Raw genomic sequence first — 24,934 nt, 5'->3', positions numbered from 1 at the left:
TTTTAACACCATGCCCAGGGGAGTCTCACACACATCAAAGTCTGAGATGTGCCGTTCTATGCTAGCGCAGTGATTCTAGAATTTGGCCGTGCACTGGAATCTTGTGGGGAACTTTAAAAACACTGATGCTTGGGCTTCACCTCCACAGAGCCTGATGTAATCAGTCTGGGGTTCACGCCAGGCACTGGGATGTCTACAACTTTCCATAAGATTCTAATGTTTGGCCCAGGTTGAGAACCACTACTCTGGATTAATCACTCTTCTTATGGTTGATACTGACTACTTTCAATTATACATTTCACAACCTGTAGAAGAGTCAGTATAATGTAGCAGTCAAGAGCTTGGCTTGGGGATTAAACTCCCTGGGTTTGAATTCCAACTGTCATTTACTGATTATGTGATCCCGGAAAAGTTATTTAATCTCTTCGTGCTTCGGCTTCTCCAGATGCACATGGGAATAACTACCTCATATGAGAAGGCTTCCCATCAGTCAGGGTTCAATCAGAGAAGCAGAGCCAGTAGGAGATTGTGTGTGTGTGTGTGTGTGTGTGTGTGTGTGTGTGTGTGTGTGTGTGTATTTTACAAGGAATTGGTTTATGCAGTTGTGAAGGCTGCTTATGAGACCCGCTGTCTGTAGTGTACGCAGTCAGGAAGGGAGGATCATAAGCAGGGTGCAGGACCACGGGCACAAGCTTCAGCTGGTCCATAACATCTCCGACTCAGGGAAGCATAAACTCTCTTTTAAAGACCTTCCAGGGGCGCCTGGGTGGCACAGTCGGTTAAGCATCCGACTTCAGCCAGGTCACGATCTCGCGCTCCGTGAGTTCGAGCCCCGGTTCGGGCTCTGGGCTGATGGCTCGGAGCCTGGAGCCTGTTTCCGATTCTGTGTCTCCCTCTCTCTCTGCCCCTCCCCCGTTCATGCTCTGTCTCTCTCTGTCCCAAAAATAAATAAACGTTGAAAAAAAAAAAAAAAAAGACCTTCCAGGTGGCTAAGTCAGGCCCACCCAGGATAACTGCCCTTTGATTAACTTAAAATCAACTGATTGTGTGTCTTGATCACATCTTGAAAATCTTTTCACTGCAGCATCGAGACTAGTGTTTGAATAACTGGGATAAGACTTATGTGCTACAAAACAGTCACTGTGTCCCTTTCTTCCTTTGATGCCTTTGAGAATACCCCTGGTAGCCTGCCCTAACCAGAAGTACAATTCCCTTGAAGGGAACCCTTGGACTATAGTGGAGCCTAGCCAAGTTGACACATCTAAAGCTATCACAGAGTTAAATGCATTACCATATCCAACTCACTGAGGACAGCACCTCATTCATAGCACTCAGTTAGTGATTACTGTCTTTTTTTAAAAATTTTTTTCTTTTTTTTTTTTTAATGTTTATTTTTGAGAGAGACAGAGCACAAGCAGGGGAGAGGCAGAGAGAAAGGGAGACACAGAATCCAAAGCAGGCTCCAGGCTCTGAGCTGTCAGCACACAGCCCGACGTGGGGCTCAACCCCAGGAACTGTGAGATCATGACCTGAGCTGAAGTCGGCCGCTTAACATACTGAGCCACCCAGGTGCCCCTGCCCTTTCTTTAACTGTGAAAAGTCCCTTCAGTTTCACCATCTCGGAACTCAATTATTGAACAGAGTAAATCCATTCTCTGCACAGCAGGTTTTTATGTACTTACTCATTCTTACGGCTCTGGTTGTATCCTAGTGCACATGTGTCTTTGTGCTTATCCTGTCTTCCTTGCAACTCATGTGGGAGTGAAGGAGCGGGTGGTTGTCAGAGCCTCATGGCCTTCAACAGGCCAAGACTGGGAGACGGCTCACACACCCAAGGAGGACTGTAAAATGATTGCCCTGGCACTTGAATTACAACCGGTAAAAAGAAAATCATGGGCCCAAAATAGTATCACTTAAGGCCCCAAGTCAGTAAACTGAGACTTAATACCTAACCTAAGTCCAGTCTTAACCCCCACGCCCCAGGAATGTAACCTTTAACCCGTCAACATGGAATATTCCAATCAGTACTTGGAAATTTACTGACAGACCCCTTCCGTTCCCCTTAGAAGGGCAACCTTGCCTAACCAATGCATTCCTCACTAATAAATTTCTTTTTTTTTTAATGCCTTATCTCTGCCTTTAAAAACCTTTCTTTTGTTTAGCTCAGTGGAGGTATCCTCTACTTGCTAAATGGGATGCTGACCAATTCACAAATCATTTAATAAAACAATTAAATTTCCAAATTTACTTGTTTGAATTCTGTTTAACAAAAGCAAGTGAGCACACTGTTGAAAGACCATCATCAGAGCAGAAAGGCTATACTGTTTCACGTGGCAAAGACCTTGGGTGTACTGTGAGTATGAAAGCTATATATTTCGATAGGTTCTGAGGAAGGATTTTAACACCAAAGCCAAAATAAGAAAGAAAGAAAGAAAGAAAGAAAGAAAGAAAGAAAGAAAGAAAGAAAGAAAAAGAAAAAGAGGGGGCAGGTAGGGAGGGAGGGAAAGGAAGGAAGGGAAAAGAAAGGAAAGGAAAAAGAAAGGAAGAGAAGAGAGGAGAAGAGAAGAGGAAAGGAAAAGAGAAAAGAAAAGATGAAGCAAGTGCACGGGAGAGTGAGGGCAAGAGTACACAAGTGTGCAAGCATGCAAAGGGAAGAGGGGGACAGGAAGATAGCTACAGCTCCAGAAAAAAAGGGCCGTGTCATTTCTGACTAACTAGGCAGCATCTGAAAAATCTCTATCCCATATACATACATATATACACCTGCTATGTATACATGTGCACAAACACAATCACACTCAACCGTTTACACTTAAAGCCATCGAGTCCTCTGATAAAGCACAAAAATAACTGTTAGACTGTCATAGAATATATTCATTAATTCGCTTAAGTCATCCATTCATTCACTCATTCCTTCATTCATCAAATAATGAACAAGTACCTACTATGTGCCAGAAACTGTTCTGGGAGCTGGGGATATGACAGCGAACAAGACAGTTTCTACCCTCATAAAAATTCTAACATTACCAAATAATATTTATCAAATATGTATTAAATGCCAGTTATTGGGCTATGAATCCCTTTACACGTATTTTCCCATTTACCCCTCACAGCAATCATATGAAGACAGAAAATTATTATTCCCAGTTTCCGGATGACAACCTTGAAACTTATCAAGTAACTTACCCAAAGAAAGCGAAAGCATGTAGATTTTCCTCCAGACACGGTAATCACACTACCTAAGCTAGCTCACACTGCACTGTCAGCGTCAGATGGCAAGTGTTAACCTGCCCAGCGGTGGCACGAAGTGCTGACCGGACCAAAGCAAACATAAATATTGCTCTCTTTACTCCAAGATGGAAAGATTCTGGAGCTTTTGTCCTTGGCCCCCTCTTCCCTCAGCCCCCGGGTCTAGGAAGAGGAGTGCCCTTGCCTGCACTTGCTCCTCATTCCTGGAAAGGGAACAACAAGGAGGAAATTGCCTTTCCATCCCACGCACAGCTGTCGGAAAGGAGCTCCGGCAGGCGCCAAGCTCTCCCGGACGCGGGAATCCAGGAGGAGCCCTGCCCTGTCCCCTGCTCCTTGCTTTGGCTGGCCCGCCTCGGGATGAGCTTCGTCCACATGCCACCTGTTATGTGCGGCTCAAGGTCTGGCCCGGGCTCCCCTTCAGTCCCCGAAGAGCACTCTCTGCTCTGGGTGGAGACCTAGAAGCAGAGGGAAGACAAGTCTAAAAGGGAAAGCAGAAAAAATGCTGGACTGCACTCTCTGAGCAACAGCCCTTGGAGACACTTCAAGAGGCAGCTGCCCAACTGGCAAGGTCTGTGTCAGGCAGCTGTGTGCCCAGGAACAGGGAGCAGGGCACATACGGCAGAGCAGGGTCTCGCCATCTGTCACATGCCCGTGCCAGCCTCTTCACTTTAGGCAAGGTGGGAGTGGGAGGCATCAGGAGAGAAGCAGCCGCTCACCAAGCTGAGCCACATGCCTCGGCTTCCCTCAAACAATCTCTTCCTCTAAACACTTAGACTCCTTCACAGCTGCTATACGGCACTTGCCAGTGTATACGGTCCTGTAATTAAGAGCACAGAGTTTGGAGTCGGAAAACCCTAGGTTTTAATTCAGCCCCACCATGGACGAGTGTGGGTCTCTAAGCATCAGTCTGCTCTTTTATAAAATGTAAATTATAATAATTACCCTTCAGAGCTATTGTGAGAATTAAATTCAATAATAATTTTAAAGAGCTAAGGGAAGTGCTTCAAAAAATATATATAACAGGTATTAAGTAAAACAAAACCTTTGTCGTGCTGAGTCAAGTCTCAGATGGTAAGACATTCTTATTTCATAACTAGGTCTTCTGTTTTCAGTTTTGGAAGTAAAAGGCGCAAAAGATCTTTTCAGCACAATTTGATGTGCATTCAGAGCCCCTGGGGATCCTGGGAAAAGGCAGATTCTGGTTCAACAAATCTGGGGTGGAGCCTGAGAGTCCGCATTTCCGGCGAGCTCCCGGTTTTGATGCTGTCGGTCCAGGGGCCACACTTGGTGTAACAAAGTTCTGGGAAAACAGCTATGGGACCTTGGGCAAGCCATCTCACTTCTCTAGGCTTCAGCTTTCTAAGCTGCAAAAATTTTAAAGTGTATCTGGATCATTTCACACTCCTACCACACTATCCTGTTGCGACAGATTATCTGCAAAAATGGCTGCCAACAGTTCCCCCCTCCCTACCTGTCCTTCTGGGGTGTGACTTTACTGCTGCTCCCAGTGAGAGGTGGAGCCCCTCCCCTTAAATCTGACTTGTCCTGTGACCTGTTCGGACAATGACAATGTGGCAGAAGTAAAGCTATGTGACTTCTAAGTCTAGGACTGAGGAAGCCTGGCAGTTCTCTTTTGTCTTCTTAGAACCCAGCTGCCATGTAAACAAGGTTGAGCCAAGGGCATCTGGGTAGCTCAGTCGGTTAAGCGACTGACTCTTGATTTTAGCTCAGGTCATGATCTCACAGTTTGTGAGTTCGAGCCCCACACTGGGCTCCACACTGCCACTGCCAGTGTAGAGACTGCTTGGAATTCTCTCTCCTCCCTCTCTCTCTGCCTTGTCCCCATTTGCACTACTTCTCTCAAAATAAATAAATAAACTTAAAAAAAAAAAAAGCTTGAGACAGACTGCTGAGTGGGAAAGAGGGAGAGGACTAGTTAGCCTTCAGCTCTAGGCACTGTAGCTGAGATGCCAGGCATGTGAGCGTATCCATCTTGGACATTCCAGCCCCAGCTGACCTCCTGGCTTTCACAAGTGACCCCAGATAAGAGCTCCTGCAGCCAATGAACCACCGTGCTAAGCCCCGTCCACAGAAATTACAAAAAAATAATAAGTCTCTGCTGTTTTAAGCTATTACGTTTTGGGTGGTTCATTACACAGCAATTGATAGCAAATATACATGTTCTGCTTGCATAGGAGATAACAGAAATTTTAAAAGCCAAAACACTTGAAAGAACTATTACAGAGGGGTGCCCGGGTGGCTCAGACAGTCAAGCGTCCGACTTCGGCTCAGGTCATGATCTCGCAGTTCACGGATTTGAGGCCTGCGTTGGGCTCCGTGCTGAAAGCTCAGAGCCTGGAGCCTACTTCAGATTTTGCGTCTTCCTCTCTCTCTGCCCCTCCCTCACTCACACTCTGTCTCTCTCTCTCTCTCTGTCTCTCAAAAATAATACACATTAAAAAAAAATTTTTAAAGAACTATATAGAAACATGCCTACCAACTAGAAGGCAGAATATATGCAAAATCTGACTCACACATTTGGAGTAGATCTTCTTCATGAAAACCTCTTTTCTGTATTCAATTCCATTTAATACATATTTATTTAGAGCTGGTGGATAAGGTGAGAAAAGTTGGAGACATAATTCTAAGAAACTTGCAATAGATTTGGGAATACTAGTATTTTACAAAGAAAACAACTAGAAAATATGCTTCAATCAATAATAGTGCACTAAGCATATATTTGGGAATCAAAATATTTTAACATCAAAAACAAAATTCTGGGGCACCTGGGTAGCTCTGTCAGTTAAGCATCCAACTTCGGCTCAGATCATGACTTCATGGTTTGTGAGTTCAAGCTCTGTGTGGGGCTCTGTGCTGACAGCTGGGAGCCTGGAACCTGCTTTGGATTCTGTGTCTCCCTGTTTCTCTGCCCTTCCCCTGCTCACATTCTGTCTCTCTCTCCCTCGAAACTAAATAAACATTAAAAAATTACAAAAACAAATTCTATGGACACCTAGAAAAAGTTCAGTTAGTATATTCTGGAGTTATCAGAGAACAGTCCCATAGAGGAAGTTCAACTTAAACATAGATAAATGGAGAAGTAAAAACAAGTGTGTAATGACTGAGCAATGGTGATCACATCTGGTAGAGAAAACTGAAAAAAGTCAGCCCTACCGATAAATACATCCTAGAAAGTTCTCCAAGTCCTTTATACAGAGGATGACAATTTTAAATAGATTCTTAAAATTATGAATTGCTATGGCACATGGCATATATTATTTCACTAACCTAGTGAATTGGGAGGATCAAGGATATTATAGAATATATTCTCCAGAAAGAGAAACAGTAGAATTTCAGAGATGTCATGGAGGTAAAAATTGTGAAGGTGTAGTGGTAAAGCCAAAAGACGACTACATAGAACTTTGAGGTGAAAGGCGTACACACACTAGAATTGGGAAATAAAGGATTTGATGTACGTAGTAATCACCTTTAGGCCTCTCATCCACATATCAGTCATAATGTGCTTCATTTGGGAAAATATGCTGTATGAAATGGTTGCTATTTGTCATGTGAAACCTCAGAATTAACATTTTCCAATAATATTCCAATAAAATGAGTTTAATATTTAAGAATAAGATGCAAGAAAATATAAAATCATACTTATTTTTACCATATTTATAAGCATTTCCTGTAAGGAAATTATACACTTACAAATCATGTTTTAACTTTACTGGATAATCAATCAATCAATCTACTTTTTTAGAACAAGAAATTAATCTTGTAGGCAACTTCTCAAAACTCCATTTATCTATGTTATCATTTTGCTACCTCTTTCCCCATGAAAACTCAAGGGGAACAAAACACTCCTGATACACTAGTAATGTGAGACCTCAGAACAGTACCCATTACAGATGAAAGTTTCAATCAAAAATCATAGTTGAGGGGCACCTGGGTGGCTCACTAGGTTGAGCATCTGACTCTTGATTTTGGCCTGGGTCAGGGTCTCTAAGTTTGTCGGTTTGAGCCTCACATCAGGATCTGTGCTGACAGCCCAGAGCCTGCTTGGGATTCTCTCTCTCCCTCTCTGCACCTCCCATGTGCTCTCTCTCTTTCTCCAAATAAATAAATAAACTTAAAAAAAAATCCTAGTCAAGTGTCTACATTTTCACAAAGAGACAGAAGACCAGCTTAGTAATGGTATAATGTTATGGCTCCACTAGCATATAGATCAGTGCCAGGTACAGTGTTAGTAAATAGAGTCATTAAATGAATGAATGTCAACGTGTGCATGCTTTCTCCAAAAAGGAGACATGTGAACACAGACGTGAATGATGAAACATTCCGGAAGAAGGGAACGATTTGCACAAAATGCTGAGTCAGAAAGGAAGGGTGATATTAAGAAATGATTATCACATGACAACAAAAATAGAGAAATAGAATAGTTAAAAATAGAGAAATAGAATAAGCAAAAAAGAAAAAGTAAACAACAAAAAATGAAAGATGTGATTACTGGAGCTGGCATTGTGTGTGAGTGTGCGTGCACGTTCCCTGCTTCGGGGTTTTGAGTTTTGTATTAGAAAGGGGAGACGGTATCCCCCCAGCAAATATATTAAACACACAGAACTTCCAACCCATTAGCCTCAGTCTCCTGGGAGGATTGTGTTCAATCCCATCAGCAATTATCTGTAATACAGGATAACCATCTTTACCTGAGAGTAGGCTCTGAAAGGGCAAAGCACAGTCCTTGTCCGAGAAGGGTCCTTCAAGTACATGTCGAATTGCCTGGAGAAGGACCTTCTGACATCTCTGTTTGCTTTTCAAAGCACTGAGTTTGTCTGTGCTTTGTAACCAGAATAAAAGGGGGGGGGGCGGTTGTCTAAATCGATCTCCTCTCTGTAATTCCAACATGTTTCCCAGCTGTTTCCTTCTAGAAATCCACTTTACTCAAAGAGTAGAAGACTCCCTAATTACCATCTTTAAAAACCTCAGAAAATAGAAGTGCATACTGGAGGAAAATTATGAATGGGGAGTACAAATCAGTGGGGTTTGAATCATTGATTACTGTTGGATACACCTTCTTGATGTGCATGAGAAAAGCTGAGAAACTAACAAATATGATTCCTCAGGGACGTATGCATCCTGTAGAGTAAGGCACCCTCTAAGCTGAGCATCTCACAAGGGCACTTTGGTTTTATAAGCATTTGGCCATAAATTCATCCCAGCCGCTGAAAGTTCAGATGGAATAATAAATCATGTAAATGAGCCTCAATAAGATGTTTTTTTTTTTTTCAAAGTAGGCTCCACGCCCAACATGGGGCTAGAACTCATGACTCTGAGATTAAGAGTCGTGTGCTCTACTGACTGAGCCAGCCAAGTGTCCCTCAATAAGATTTTGCTTTATTTGGGTATATATTCAACTCAAAACTTTGAAATAATTGCTTTTGTACATAATTAAGTTTATTGTATAGAGATAATTCATTGAGCAGCACTTCTAAGCCTTTTTGGGCGGGGACGAAGTCATATGCCTCTTTGAAGAACTGAAGAAAGCAATGGGCCCTTTAACAGAGAAGAATTCCCCCCCCCCCAAAGAAGAATTCTTAAATAGATAAGAATCTGCATCAGGGGGCGCCTGAGTGGCTCAGTCAGTTAAACATCTTACTCTTGATTTCAGCTCAGGTCATGATCTCACAGTTTGTGAGTTCAAGCCCTGCATTGGACTCTGCACTGACAGCACAGAACCTGCTTGGGATTCTCTCTCTCTGCCCCACCCCAGTGGGTCTTTCTCAAAATAAATAAATAAACTTAAAAAAAAAGACATCAATTCAAAGGAAATTTTTATAATATTAGTAATTCATTAGTAAATGAATTTTATATACAAAGAATGTATGTATTGTAATATAATATATATTAGATCTGTTAGAAATTTATTTGAAGATTTGCTGTGCAATATGGAGCTGAGAATGAATAAAGACAAACACATTCTTCCTCCTCTTTACTCTTAGTGTCCAACATAACACCAGTCAATAAAACTGAGTATACTCAAGAAGTCTTTAAATAGCAGAGGTGTGTATCCCTGAATTATCAAATGGAAAAGGAAATAAGTCACATTTTTAGTTGAGTACGTGTAATTCTTTGTTATATGTAAACAAGTAGAGCCACTGTAATTTTAAAGGTGAAATTAATTGACATGAGATGCAGACCATCCAAGCTGTCATGACAGCTCCAAAAATGAGTGGGCACTCAGCTCAGAATGACCAAAAGTCCTTTATGAGCTGTGGACAATGGTTAGCACGTGATTCCCGGTCATGGGTAGTTTGCCTGCCAGATGGTACCTGAACCTACCCTTTTGCCTCCCCACTTTTGACTCACACCTTATCCCAGACCCACCACAGGGAGATGAGGCCTTATGATGGAGAAAGGACAACCACTTGTTTATTTCCTGGTTGTCAGAACAGTCGGAATTTTAATGTTTTGGTTTGGGGGGCCACATCAACGTATTCATGGTAGCATGAATACGTACCTGAGTCACAGCAGCTTTAACAACACAGCCGGGTTAAAACTATTTCATTAAAAGAATCTCTTCAAAATACCACGTGCCCATTTATGCTGTCCAAAGTCAAACCCAAGAATTTGGCCTATGTCATTCCAATTATTGCCAGTTCATCGATAACTGGCTTCAGAACATACTCCTTTTGGGGCGCCTGGGTGGCTCAGTCGGTTAAACATCCAACTTCGGCTCAGGCCATGATCTCACAGTCCATGAGTTTGAGCCCCATGTCAGGCACAATGCTGACAGCTCACAGCCTGGAGCCTGCTTCAGATTCTGTGTCTTCCTCTCTCTCTCTCTGCCCCTCCCCCCTCGTACTCTCTCACTCTCTCTCTCTCTCAAAACTAAATAAACATTAAAAAAAATTTTTAGGGGCGCCTGGGTGGTGCAGTCGGTTAAGCGTCTGACTTCAGCCAGGTCACAATCTCGCGGTCCAGGAGTTCGAGCCCCGCGTCGGGCTCTGGGCTGATGGCTCAGAGCCTGGAGCCTGTTTCCGATTCTGTGTCTCCCTCTCTCTCTGCCCCTCCCCCGTTCATGCTCTGTCTCTCTCTGTCCCAAAAATAAATAAACGTTGAAAAAAAAATTTTAAAAAAAATTTTTTTTAAAAAAGAACATACTTCTTTTGAAAGTCACTGATGACTGCTTTACAACTCTGCCCGTGTATATATATGTACTGTAAGATTCAGCACCCTGAGCCACCCAGAATTTCTATTTGTTTGCTTATGGCCATTCTCAAGCACCATAAGTACTTACAGAGGGTTAAGGAGCTAGCTCTCCCTGTAGACTTTCAGTGTTTTCAGAAGAGGGACCAGGTCTACTCTTTCTTTTCCATCTCCTCCCCATCCTAGAGCTTAGTATAATGTTCCACACGTCAGACACATCTGTTCATTGTAACACAGTCTCTTCTAGAAAGGTTAGAGAACCCTTTGCCAGGATGTCACAAAAAAGGAATCTGGGTGGATGAGCACCCTTGAGATTACAGCATAAGCTAGATGGATCCCTCCTCTTACAGAAAAACAAGCCTTAATGGCAAATCATTGAGAATTTGGGTGAAAAAAATTGGTTTTTTCCAGCTTTATTGAAGTATCAAAAGATGGATTATTCAATCAACTTCTAAGGCTCCGATATCTATCTTTGTACCAGTGACCACCAATTTGAATTTTCAGCTCAGACTGGTCTTTATAGCACCTGTCTACTAGGCATTATTACCTCAGAGCCCCTTTACACTTCAAAACTGTCCAAAGCTTAGCTCATTTAGCCCTGAAAATATCAGCTCCACAAGAGCTGGGACTTGATTTTGTTCACTGTTGGATCCCCGGGACCTAAAATAGTGCCTATCAGGCAGGTGGATGATTTGTTGAATGAATTGGTGGTGAACGAATGAGTGAAAAGATCTTCCCAGGAGGGAGAGTCTGCCATTAATGCTACACATGCTACAAGTGTGTTCTCGAGCACTTGACAGTTAAGATCAAACCCTGTACTTCTTCCCATTATCCCACCCCTGCAGCCTCTTCTCGCTTTCATCAAATTGCTGTCTCTGCCGCCTCATCCCCCATGTGCCTCTAAATACGCCCAGAATCCACTATCATAAAACCAAATGTCCTTTTATTATACAAGGCTATCCAGAAACCTGTCCCCGGTCTCGGTTCTCCAGCCACACCTCACACTTCGTACTCTTGTCATCTTGGATACCCTAGGGCCCCCAACTTGTACTCACTTTCTCTCCTCTGTGCCTTTGTCAGGCAACGACTGCCTTGCTGCCTCTGCCTAGCTCTCTCTTTTTTACCCTTTATTCGCACTGCGGGCACCACCTCCCCTATGGAGGTTTCTCGGTACCTTCCTCCTCCCAGGCGACGAGGCCAAGGGGTCTCATCATACCCTAATCCAGGACCCCCCCAGACTTTTTCAGGTCTTGGTACACATAGAAGACGGTTGAGGGTACAGGGACAAGGCTGCACATGGCCATAAACAACTGGCCCGGGCCTCGGGACCCCACAATCCTTGCGCAGCAATATCTGGGTACGCTTGTAACCCAGTCCCATCAGACCAGTACGGCATGCCACACCAGGTGTTAGCTCTTCTCTCAGCGTGCTGCGATCACTGCATTCACCCAAGTATTTGTGTTTGTCCCTCAGTGCACCTATGAACTCCTCAAGGGCCAAAAGCTGGTATTCTCATTTTTCATGTTTTAAATTATCACATAGTAAATTTAACTTTTCGACATACTGTTCCATATAAATGTTATCACATGTATAGGTTCTTATAACCATGACCAAAATTAGGATACAAAATAGCTCCATTACAGAAGGTACTTTCACACACTTCTCCAACCCCTAACCCCTGGCACCCATCGATCTGTTCTCTGTCACTATAGCTTTGTCTTTTTGAGAATGTCATATAAATGGAATCGTACAGTATATAACCTTTTGAAACTGGCTTCCTGCACTCAACATAATGCCTCTGACATTTATCCAAAACTGTTGTGTGTATCAATAGTTTGTTCTGGTTTTTTTGCCGAGTGGTATTTCATTGTGAGGATTTAACACGGTTCGTTTATCCATGCATCCGTTGAAGGACATCTGCGGTGTTTCCGGTTTAGGGCAATTCTGAATACAGCTCCTCTAAACTTTCGTGATAGTTTTTTTCTGTGAACGTGAGTTTTCATTTCTCTAGGGGAAATATCCACGAGTGGGACTGTAGGGGTTTTACGGCAAATGTACATTTAGCTTTAGGAGAAGTTACCAAGTGCTCTCCAAAAGTGGCTCTACCATTTTGCGGGTACATCGTGCGGGCAATCCATGAGAGTTCCGGTCATTCCATACCCTGGCTAGCACTTGGCATTCTCAGTGTTATCCCTGTTTGCCATTCTAGTAGGTGAGGTTCCAAATGAATCCTTTTTCCTACTAGAAGATTAGGATCTTCCTGCCAGAAGATATAGCCAAATAACCTATAACTTTCTCTCAAACTTAAACTGAACCTGAACGCCTGTGATCCAGATTGTTTTTGAAAGGCTCCGCTATCACTGCTACTAATACGAATACTAAGAATGACCGTCGGTAATCAGATAACTGGCTGAGGCAGGCACTGTGCTAGGAGATGTTCCTACAATAACTAACTTAGCCCTCCATCCCCATGAGGTAGGCATTATCCTCATCTTACAGACATGAGGACTGAGGCTTAATGAAACTGACAAACTTGCCCAAAGCCATATAGGCAATAAATGAAGGCACCAGGGCACACAGCCAGGTCAGACCCGTTCCGGAAACCTGACCATTCTGTGTGGCTGCTCTACTGGGCAACCAGTTGCTCTTTAATCAACAACAAAAACAATCTCAAGTCGCTTTAATTTTAAAGGTTACAAACTTCAGGAAAGTGAATCATTCTCGTCCTCACTTCAGTCTTATGATAGCTTCTTCGGATCAGCAATGAGCAACGTGGAGAAGGGCTGCAGGGACCTCCCAGACGAGGGAGCCTGCGCTGCCTGACTGGACGACAGACTAAGGATTTTAGATCGTACTCCTGTGAAAAGTCAGCAGGCTCAAATGAGACTCGATTGAGGGAATTGGGCCAGCCTCACTTGTTGCTCTACGAAGACTGTCCCCACCTACTGAATCTTGAACCACATTTACATGGTTCTATACCTGAGAGCATTGTCCACTGCAGAAATGAGCTGAAGTTATAATAATGGTTGCTTTTTGTGTTGAGTCATAAAAATAAAATAGTATTTTATGTATAAAATTAAAATTAATAATATATTAACTTGAATCATCTAATGACTAAGCACATCCAGGGATAACACGGAACTTCAGTCTTTAGAGACATATCTAGCACTAATTCTAATAAAACGAGACACACTAGACTTTTCACTGGGTACATGGAGTTAAAAGTATGGCCAACAAACTATCCAACTGGAATTCAGTGGTTTGTCTTTAGTGTTCTGATTTAAAATATTCCTTATCCCTTTCATTATCTATTTTCTCCCAAACCTGTAAACAACATGCTTCAGTGAGCTCGGAGCCGAATCTATTTCGTTTCATGGTACTAATCAGACAAGCAAGAGCCACAAATCTCAGGATCCTGTCTTAAGCGGCTGTTCTCTTTAGCCTAAGTATATTCAATCATTTCATCTCTCAGGTATGAAATCGGGAAGAAAATGTGTGCACTACAAAGAAAAGCTGTCCAATGAAATTACATCATAAGCAAACAGTAGTTTTTGGGAGATCACTGTTGCTCGCTCCAAAACATCAGGCTGTTTCGTATGTTCTAGTCCCAAAGAATGACAACGTCACTTTCTAAATTTTCCTTACAACGAAAGGAAAGAGGTTTCATTTGCACCCATGCAAACTGTCAAAACTGTTTTAAAACACATAGTGCCACCAAGTGATTACTATTATGGAAAATGATGGCAACTCTAAACACATTTGGCTCAAAGTCCCAAGTGATAAAAGTCCAGGGTAATGAATTCTACCCATTTGGAGAGCTTCTCTCAACCTGTGGCAGTTCCTTTATAGGTGCCCCTTCACATAACGTTCTTATTGCAATGCTGCAACACTCGATAATCACAGAATCTGCCGAAAGAATATCATTTAAACAAACTCACAAGTACCAGTGATTAATGAGAAAGCATTGAATAGCACAATGACTGGAAACTTTCCAATTTGCATTCCAAAATGCATGCAGCACTGACAAATTTCAAGAATCTCAAAATACTTGAAACTTAGACAAAATCAAGAAAGAATTACATATTTCTATAAACCATCAGCCACTCATCAAGGATCTGCACTTTGTGTAAAATAGGTTTCCAAGGGAGAAACACTTATTTATCAAGACCACTGAAGATAAGCAATTAAATACAAACTAATTTGTATAGCCAACATAGCATTTTCTGCTTAACAATGAAAAGTTTTCATCTTGATAGATACATTTGTCATTGAGAAGACACCACTTTCAAAAGAAAATAAACACAGCACAACCCAATTTCTCTTGCAAAAAGTGCACAAGTGCAGTCAAAAGTTTACTGTGAGTGATAGCCGATTAGAATACCATATATAAGGATGAGCAGCTAAAATCAGTTTCTCTCTTCCCAAAAGCGTGCCTCTGGACATGTAGCCGTGAGGAAATAAACAGCCAGAGTAGTGTATGACGTTATGCTTTTCTTTTGCAGGATATTCCTGCCTCACCTCCAAATATTCTTTTTGTAAAAATTACAGTTACTGAGACAAAACTCAGAAGGATCTCATCGCTTTTCTATCAAAGGCATCATTTTTGTATAATTCTGACACATGGTTTTCAACCCTTGTCCAAATAAATCCATCCTACTGAAAACCAGGAGCTAATCTCAGGAAGCAATGACAGGACCCCTGCTATTTGTACTTGAGGACTGTTACTCACTGGCATGTATGTCCTCCTTCATCCTCTACTGCCTGGCCGAAGCCCCAGGGAATGGAAAAGGTCTGCCAAGTTTCTCCTTCAAGATCCTCGTCCATGGTAGGAAGGCAAAAAAGCCCACCTTTTCCTAAGGATGGAAAGAAAGAACTCTGTTCTTTATTCGTTTATAGGAAGAATGACCGTCTCGTAGCAAACAACTGCTAGGCAAGAAGAGTGAGAGAGGAAGGAGAGGAGGAATCAATGCTGAGAGGCCAATCATATTTCCTCACTCAGCTACTTGGAAACCAGATATGCTTAGACGATCACGTGTTTTGAGAGATTTGAGGATGCAAGAGAGGAGGAGCTCTGTCTTTTGTAAATTATTAACAGGGACTTTTTTTTTTCCTGACCATGAGCAAAGATGTACAGGTTACCCATTTAAGAAAAAAGCAATCAGGTTTGCAATAGAGCACACAAACGGGCAAGTCAAGAAACAAGATTTCCGAAGTTTTGCCCACTGACCCCTATTGGCTCAAGACAACCCAGTGCAGTTAGAATCACAGTGGTGTCATACTGGGAAGGAACTGGCACCTTCTGAAGGTCTGAAGAGGTCATAACTGCAGTTTCAGCAATTTGCCTCTGACGAAAATGAGTATTTGCTCTTCCTCATCTGAGAACTCACTGTGGGGTATTTTGCGCTATGAGCTGGAATAAAGCCACCTGCACACCATTCACACAGTTCTCTTAGATTTCAAAGTGCCGCTTAACTTCTCTCGTGGCTTTCCTGCATCTCATCCAAATTTGATATGTAACGTGTCTACCTTAATGCAGTTATTCCAAAGTTGCCAATTTTAACACTAGATCCTACCCAGTAATTTAAACTCAGTGGAAAAATCCCGATCTAGAAAGCTTTCAGAAAGCATTGGTTTCTCATGACAAAGACAGGGGACATGTGGGGCATATTGTGTTGAGCAGTGTGGAATGTCTCTTTCTCTCTAGAACAGGATTTCTCAGCCTCAGCATCATTGACATTTTGGGCTGGATACTTCTTTGTTATAGGGCAGCCCTGCACACTGGAGGTTGTTTAGCAGCGTCCCTGGCCTCCAACCACTAGAAGCCAATAGCATCTCCCCAGTTGTGATGACCAGAAATGTCTCTGGACACTGCCAAATATCCCCTTGAGGTAGAATCACCCCCGGATGAAACTGCTGTTCTAGACCCATTGCTTTAGTGAAGTTGTTCAAAAGAGGAGAGATGCCATTTACATTTGAGATAGGCTCATGCCAAAGACCGGTGGCAGGCAAAGTCAAGTCAAAGTGGGTGAGCCACAGGACTCATATGCAGGTGGCCAATTTGATTTGTCCAAATTGACACACATTTTAAGTGGGGAATATCAAATCTCCATGGACTTTCGCTAAACTGCTCACTACCTGTGATGACTAATTCTGTGTCTCCCTGACTGGGCCGTGGGGTGCTCAGATATTTGGTTAAACATCATGTTACGTGTACCTGTGAGTGTGCATCTCAATGGGTTAACATTTGAACCAGTAGATGGAATAAAGGAATTTCCCTCGCCAGGGTGGGTGGGCCTGCACTCTGACTGGAACTTATACCATTGGTTCTCTTGGGTCTCCAGCTTACAGATGGCAGATGATGGGGTTTTCTCAGCCTCCATAATCGTGTGAACCAATTCCTTATAAGACAGCTCTATGAACCCTTGTCCAAATATATGTGTGTGTGTGTGTGTGGATGTATTCTATTGGTTCTGTTTCGAAACAACACACTACTATAGTTTGGAAGTCTCCCAAACCTGCTGTTTAAAATACACTAGGGGCGCCTGGGTGGTTTAGTCAGTTAAGCGTCCAGCTTCGACTCAGGTCATGATGTCACGGTCCGTGGGTTCAAGCCCCACGTCGGGCACTGTGCTGACAGCTCAGAGCCTGGAGCCTGCTTGGGATTCTGTGTCTCCCTCTCTCTCTGCCCCTTCTCCACTAGCGCACTCTCTCTCAAAAATAAATAAACATTAAATTTTTTTTAATATGCTAGTTTCTCCTTTGTTACATATTCTTCATTTTACCTCAGTTTCTGTCATCCCATTGCAAGTAGGGTTTGTTCTGGCAAACTATTCTGAGCAGATCTTTGACAGCCAAATCAAGGCAGAGATAATGAGGACATAGATTCCCTGCCTATTCGGGTAACCTTAACCAACCCAGTTGGGATGTTTCCTTATGAGCCTCATATTAGTGCAAAAAAAAAAAAAAAGTCTTTTCAACTAAATACAATAACAGCAGTCTATTTAAATTCAACACTGAGAAAATGAGGCACGTGGTTTCAAAAGCAAAAGTGCAGTTCAAGTCCACAGGCGATGGCGGACATCTTCTCATTAAGAATGGCATGCCTAAGGGAGAAATCTTACAGACGGAAAGTTGTCTTGGGAGAAAGAACAGTGTTCAGAGCCTTAGAATTTCCTTTCTGAGTAGGAGCGGGTGTGATCCCAAGGAAGGCGAGTTGCTCACATGGTCAACTGTGTCTGCACGGCTGTCTGTCCACTCCAGGGCTTATTTTGGAAATTGGTGTGAAGGGGTCGGCTCCGAAGGGCTCAGGTTTGTGCTCGGAGGCTCCTATGAGAAAGTACTGAATAGGCAGGGAAAGAGAGGTGCATGCCCCATCTGCTTTGGGATAGGAAGGAGAAAAAGAGTTTTTAATAAAGCAGAATGGTGTTCGGAATCAGGGAAAACCACGTCCTCCTCTACGGACTGGATTACAGGAGGAGGAAGCTGTCTGCCTTGGGAAATGTCCAGGCTGCTCAATGTGACCTGGATGGGGGAAGGACACTCCAGTTACGCGCTGGGTCCTAGAAGCAGGGGCTTTAAGAAATAAATCTATTTCTAGCCTATTTCCCATATTTATTGTTTGGCTGTGTGCTGTGGATTTTTCCTTTCTTGGAAGCACTCATTTTTTAATAATGTCAAGAGTTACCACCTAGATTATTGCAGTTTTACATCATCGCTGGAGAGCAAGGATTAAACGCCTACTGAATGGTCTGCACAGTGGCAAACGTGAAAGACTCAGATCACATGGTGCTACCCTCGAAAAGCTTATATTCTAGGATTATGTAGAAAGATGGTAAATATCCAAGAGCAGCAGATTGGAAAATGTTCCTTTCATGTTTTCATTTGCTTTTACATCAAACTGGATTATTTTGCCTGCTTCAAAATACTAAGGTCAATTTAAATTACTTATGAACATAATCATCTCTTTTGACTAGCCAATAGAAAAAGAAGTAAGCCTACTATTTTATAGTTGAGAAGATAATTACATAACACTCTAAGGAAGGTGTGGAAAATTATTTCAAGTCGTTCAGATAAAGTCCTTAATTTGGGGTCTGACATTCCAGGTCTGGCATTTCAGCACCACGATTTTCCACCTCCAAACATTTGTGTTTTTCCCTGTCCTCCATCAGAACACCAACTGCCTTCTTCCTGACCCAGATCAATCCTTCCTCAAACACGTGATTCACAGCTTACCTCCTATGATGTCTTCTACTTTCTCCAAGAGAATTAATGTCCCCACTTCAGTACTTCTAAAGGACACAGTACCTCTATAAAAGCAGCTATCACGTTCTGCCGTAGGTTAGAGGTACTTGTGTACAATTTTGCCAAACTCACTTATAGTTCGTTCTAGTAGGCTTCTTGTAGATGCTTTAGCATTTTCTACATAGATGATTGTGGAACCTGCACATGAAATCAATTTCGCTTCTTCCTCTCCGAGTCCTTCTCTCCCCACTTCTTCCTCTTGTCTGAATGTACTTGTTGGAACCTCCAGTGCAATGTTGAATAGAAGTGGTGAGAAGGGGAAATCATTCTTAAGTACTAGAAAGAGCTGATAAACAGGACTTTAACAAAGAAATTTTTTTAAAGCCTGGTCTTCAACAGTGTGGGTGCAGAGAAAATATTTTTGTGCTTCTGCAGAGGTGGGGATTTCTGAATAAATCTTGCTGAAAACTTGGGATCCAGAGCTAAGAGCAGCCTTGGGAAGGTAATTTAGAACTGTATAGATAGTGAGAGAACTCTGGAGAGATTCACTTAACTCTGGAGGTATGTGTTAACATTGCAAGGGAAAAATGAGGCTCAGGGCCTTGGAGAGCCAGAGACATTCAGGCTTATCTGGTCCTTAAAAAGATTTAATCACATACTAAAAGGTTAGAGTGAGAACCCAGGATCCTTTCATCCCATCCCCAGAAGGCAAAATTTTATTCCCTCTTTTTGAGAGAAGCGAGGAGGCAGCTATTTCATTCTCCAGTATATATGCAGAGAAAATCCATTCTTCTCCATTGCTCACCTATGGATCATCTGGCCCCTCACAGGACAGATTTTTCCACCTGACTTTCATTTTGAGGCCCCAGGGAGTAAGGTCTGGGACAAGAAGGGGCGGTCAATGCAATGATTGTTATGTAAATAACACTAATGACAGTCTGTCTCTGATTCAGAAACTTCGTGGACACAATCAGGATAAAATCAATGAGATGAATATTAAAAACCCAACAAAAAGACTCTGTGCTTTGCTTTCTGTCTCCTGCTGCAGGAGGCTGTGAAGAACAGGTCTTAATTTTCTGAAAATTGGTAAATGCCTTCAGGTCAAAAGCAGCTTCTGTGCTCATTTACCTGTCAGGTTTCTCCTTCATTTTTTTTTTCCTTCTTTTTTTTCTGTGATTAAATATACACAATATTAAATTTGCTGTTTTAACCATTTTTAAATGGACGATTCAGTGACATTAAGTACACTCACAATGCCATGCAGCCATCACCACTATCCATTTCCAGAACTTTTTCATCATCCCCAGAAGAAACTCTGTACCCCTTAAGCAACAACTCCCCAACTGCCCCTCCCCACAGCCCCTGGTCCTCTCTGTTCTACTTTCTGTCTCTATGAAATAGCCTATTCTAGGGATCTGGTATAAGTGAAGCCAGACAGTATTTGTTTTTTAGTGTTTGGCTTATTTTACTCAACAGAATGCCTTCAAAGTTCATCCATGTTGTAACATGTATGAGAATTTCATTCCTTTTTCATTTTTTTTAATGTTTATTTCTTTTTTGAGAGAGAGTGTGCGCGCGTGCGCGGGGGAGGGGCAGGGAGAGAGAGGGAGATGCAGAATCCGAAGCAGGCTCAAGGCTCTGAGCTGTCAGCACAGAGCCCGACGCGGGGCTTGAACCCATGAACCTTGAGATCACGACCTGAGCCCAAGTCAGACCCTTAATCAAAGGAGCCACCTAGGCGCCCCCCTCGTTCCTTTTTGTAGATGAATAATATTCCACGGTATGGACAGACCACATTTTTATCCATTCATCTGCTGACAGACACTTGGGTTGTTTCCATCTTTTGGATATCGTGACAGATGCTGCTATGAATATTGGTGTACAAGTATGTTTGAGTTCCTACTTTCAGTTCTTTTGAATATACACCTAGGAGCGAAATTGCTGGATCATATGGTATTTCTCTGCTTAACTTTTTGAGAAACTGCCAAACTGTTTTCCACGGCAGCTACACCATTTTTCATTCCCACAGCGATGCCACAGCGGGTTTCAATTCACCACATTTTACACCATATTTTACATTTTCCTTCACTTTTGTGCTTTGGTCAGCTCTTCAGTAATTTTAAGCTTTCTAAAAAGATTTCATCCAGAGAATTGGTCTGAATAACTGACCCTGCCACTCTCAGAAAGAGGAGACCTCCTTTTACTTCCTCTGCAAACTTCCATGAGAGTACCACACAGATTTGGTAATACACCTCAAAGTAACATCATCGGCTCCCTCAAATACCAAACATACAGTGGAGTAAAACTTGACGATTTAATTGGCTTTACTGAACGATTCATGAATTGGGCAGCATCCCATCTAGTAAGTAGAAAGGAGCCCAAGGAGCTATACAAAATGGAAGGCGTTTATAGACGGAAGGGAGCAGCGATAAAGAGTGAGCAGATTACCTCACCTCCCTTTGGGGGACAGAAGAGGCTCTATGTGGCAGATTACCTCGCTGGTACTAACCAGAAAACTCCAGACTGACCCGGTAAGACTACACTCCCAGGGAAGTCGGAAACTGCAGTTATGTTAGGTATTAAGCCCTGATTTGGTGACACGGGCCTAGCACAAGTGACTCCGTTTTGGGTTTATGGTTTTCTGCTTTCTTTTCTCTATAGCATCGGAGAAGACTTTTACTTTTGATAGAAAGCGTAGAACAAGTACATCTTTAATTTTACATTAAAATGTATATTATTTTGAATTCCTAGGTGCATTTTTAGTACTTCTCCATATACAGATTTCTGCCCTTCTCGTGTAGTTGACACACAGTTAACACAGAATGAGCATATTAACTCTAAAGATACATCATCTACAGAAGAAATGATTTTAAGTTGAAACCACCCTTTGGAGACCAGCCTGCTTATTGTTTCATAAAAACGTTTTTCTTGGGGCGCCTGGGGGGCTCAGTCGGTTGAGCATCCAACTTCGGCTCAGGTCATGATCTCACGGTGCTGACAGCTCAGAGCCTGGAGCCTGCTTCGGATTCTGTGTCTGCCCCCCAACTCTGCCCCACCCCTGCTTGTGCTCTGTCTCTCTCTGTCTTTCAAAACTGAATAAACATTAAAAAAATTAAAAAAAAACCATTTTTCTCTAGTAACAATAAAAGCTGACTTTAATGACAATTGAGGATGCGTTAGCACTACTTTTCTATTATCTAAATGCTGACGTTTATTTTTGTATTTCTCTTCATTTTCTCTATCAAAGAGTTAGGAAATATCACATCGCTTGCTGAGGATAAAACCAATCTTTTTCAACTTTGAACTTATAGCTAGAAATAATAGACCTAGGATGAGATTTTATCCTTCCTGCAGAAAGAAAAGGAAATGTCATTAAAAACATAAATTGATTACAATCTTCTGAAATTGAATAGGGAATTTTCATCCCAAACTCTCTGTCAATCTAAATGCTCCAATAATATTGGTCAAGGTTCAGATAAGTTAGCTATTAAGTAAATTAGCTTTGAACATACAAGTGGCATTCAAAAACCCGACTAGCCATGAAAGATTTAAGTTGAATTGTACCTGCAATGAAAAATGAGGAAAGGATTAGAAAAGCTCATTACTTAGAATTCACATAGCAATTCATATTTTCTATGCTTCTATAATCAGATGCAAGTCATTGCTCTAAAAGGCCCTGTGCATTTTTTAGTGGGCACCATTTTCCATAAAGCTCACAATGGCAGAATTTCTTATTTCCACCAATCTTCCTACCCCATCATTCATTTAATGTTTATTGAGCACCCAGAGTGAGCCAGGCACTGTGCGAGGCAATAGGGCTAGGGAAATCGATAACGTCTCGGCAAGTTCGCTGACTTTGGCACCTCCTTCCCCACAATGTTTGAAACTGCAGCTTGCAGTTTTCTTGTACCCCATTTTTGCCTCCTTGCCCCAGCTCTTTGAATTGATCATTCCTTATCTACCACCTCACACCCATCTACTAGTTGGTACTCAACATGTCTTTATCTCTAAGCATTGCTATTCAGGTCTGCCTCCCTCCCTCCCTCTACGCTCTATATCTTCTAAGCCAATCCCAATCACCCTCCTTTCCTCAGCCCTGGTGTTGGTCTAGGTGCAATGCCCACTGCTCCCAATGAGAACTGGGATTAAGGATGACCGATAAAAGACAGGACTCCCATTATATTTGAATTTCAAGTAAACAATGAATTTTTTTTAGTATAAGTATTCATTATGTAATATTTGAGATGGGATATACTTGCACTAAGCAATTATTTGACAGTATTTGAAATTGAGAAATAACTAGAGTTCCTGTATTTCTATTTGCTAAATCTGGTAACCCTAGTCCGGGTAAACAAGACACATTCCTCAAGGAACTGACCACTGTGAACCAATGCATGTGCTATTAGACGAATCACAATAGGATTTGCTTGGGACTGATCTTAGGGTGGATTCCCCCAGAAGCAAGCCCTGAGCTAAGGATCTGATTGCAAGTGGTTCATTTGGGAGGTGATGTAACAGAAGGAAGGGAAGAAGTCAATGCAGTGTACATTAACTAACCAGTTACTGCTTGTGGATAAGCAAGAACCTGCTTGAGAGATGTCTCCCCCAAGGAAAAAGGATGCTGCAATATCCTTCTTCAGTTCGCATTTGGCATTAATTGAGGACCACTCCTGAGGATCTGAATTCCCCAGCATTTGCAGCCAAGCATGTCTCGGCAGCCAGATGAAAGCCTCTGGCAGAGCGATAGTGAAAGCCTGCAGAAACGGTGAGTGCCAAGGGGATATGAACACGCACTGCCGTGACAGCATCTGCTATAGTGATATCTCTGGATCAGGAGCCCTATATAAACTGAGTTAATTTGGGAATCAAATGTAAGTCCAAAAAGCATGGCAAGCAAGAACCGGGAAAGACCTCAAAGATAATCTAGTCCAACTCCCCTATTTCACAAATCAGGGCGTTAAAGCTCAGAGAGTCACTTACCCAAAGGCAGAGTTACCTATTGACAGGTCTAAGATGCGGTTTCTATTACTGCCAGGTCACCATCAAGCACTGGTGGATGATGTGCAAAGAATTTTCACATTTCAGAGATGCCCGTGCAAGCACTCTACACCCAAGGAGGAAGGAGCTCTTTGAGTTTGGTTAGGAGAGGGGGTGTTGGGGAAGCACCAGAGTTATCTGGGAATTCTGCAGGCTCAGAAGGGCCACTCTCACTGTGAGCTGAAAATCCAGCCTCCTGCTTGGGGTTGGAAGACAGAGTAGGGTGGAACTTAGGAATTAGGGCCCTTGTACCTTGTCACTGACCTTTTTCTGCTCCCTACCCTCAGATCAGTGAGATGGAGGTGCCAGGCGTTCGCCAGAGCACAACAAGATCCCTTCTAAAACAAAACAAAACAAAACAAAATCCTCACATGGAGGAGGCCGGAGTTTCTCCAGGCAGTCAGGCTGAGCTCCCATCTCCATTCCCTCACTCCAGTATTCCCACAGAGGGGTCCCACATAAACCTTAGGGGTAGATGGAATCCTTGTTCTGATTCCCTCCCAAAGTCTCGTGTGAGAACCAAGTGGGATCATGGTGTGAAATCTCTAAATTGCTATAGATGTGCAATCTGTGAAAGATAACATATACCTGAGATATTCCAGCTCCTGGTATAGAACTGCCACATAGTACATGGTCAGGAAATGTTGAAAGAGGGAGGGACAGAGTCCCAGAATTGCAATTCATTGCTTATCCTCTCATAAAAGTTCAATGTATTCTATTTTTGTTGTTGTTCAGTCTGTTAGAAAGTCCTGACTACGTGATCTGATGGTGATGCTCATTTTCTGTGATCTGTGATGAAGCGTGCAGTCAACAGTAATTGGAGGAAGGCAAGCGGAAGGCAAGTATGAGGAGAAATACCCATTACAAGTTTCGTGACCTGAACAAAATCTTTGCAGGGCTGATGATCTTTCAAAGGGATCCACGAGGCTTTTATGTACTTAAGCACTTATAATTTAAGCCCAAACAAGAAAACCAATCAAGATAGAGTAATTGATTCTAACTTAACAAAGACAATTTTTGTTTCTTCCCAGACCAGAATTGTTCTCCTGCAACATGTAGCAGTGAATAATTTTCTTATCTGGACCATGAAAGACCTCACAGTAAGCCAAGCTGAGATTTTAATGTTATATTTAATGTTATTTTTTACTTCTTAGCTCAATATACCAGACCCCCACTTAAAGCATTATAGATTGTAAGC

The 24,934-nt window shown here is 42.4% G+C and overlaps 1 protein-coding gene across 5 annotated transcripts in view; it reads right to left on the bottom strand.

Annotated features, from left to right (window-relative positions):
- The window catches only part of FRMPD4 (FERM and PDZ domain containing 4), an 881,306-nt gene that overhangs the window by 767,170 nt on the left and 89,202 nt on the right, over nt 1-24,934 (bottom strand). For all 5 annotated transcript variants that reach the window (XM_047843671.1, XM_047843668.1, XM_047843672.1 and 2 more), the window contains one exon: nt 15,188-15,311. In XM_047843671.1, the coding sequence (XP_047699627.1) occupies nt 15,188-15,311 (124 nt within the window). The remainder of the gene's footprint in view (nt 1-15,187; nt 15,312-24,934) is intronic.

Source organism: Prionailurus viverrinus, chromosome X (assembly GCF_022837055.1).
Source record: "Prionailurus viverrinus isolate Anna chromosome X, UM_Priviv_1.0, whole genome shotgun sequence".
Classification (NCBI taxonomy): Eukaryota; Metazoa; Chordata; class Mammalia; order Carnivora; family Felidae; genus Prionailurus; species Prionailurus viverrinus.
The sequence above is the reverse complement of the archived record's forward strand: the minus strand, read 5'-3'. Positions and strand labels throughout refer to the sequence as shown.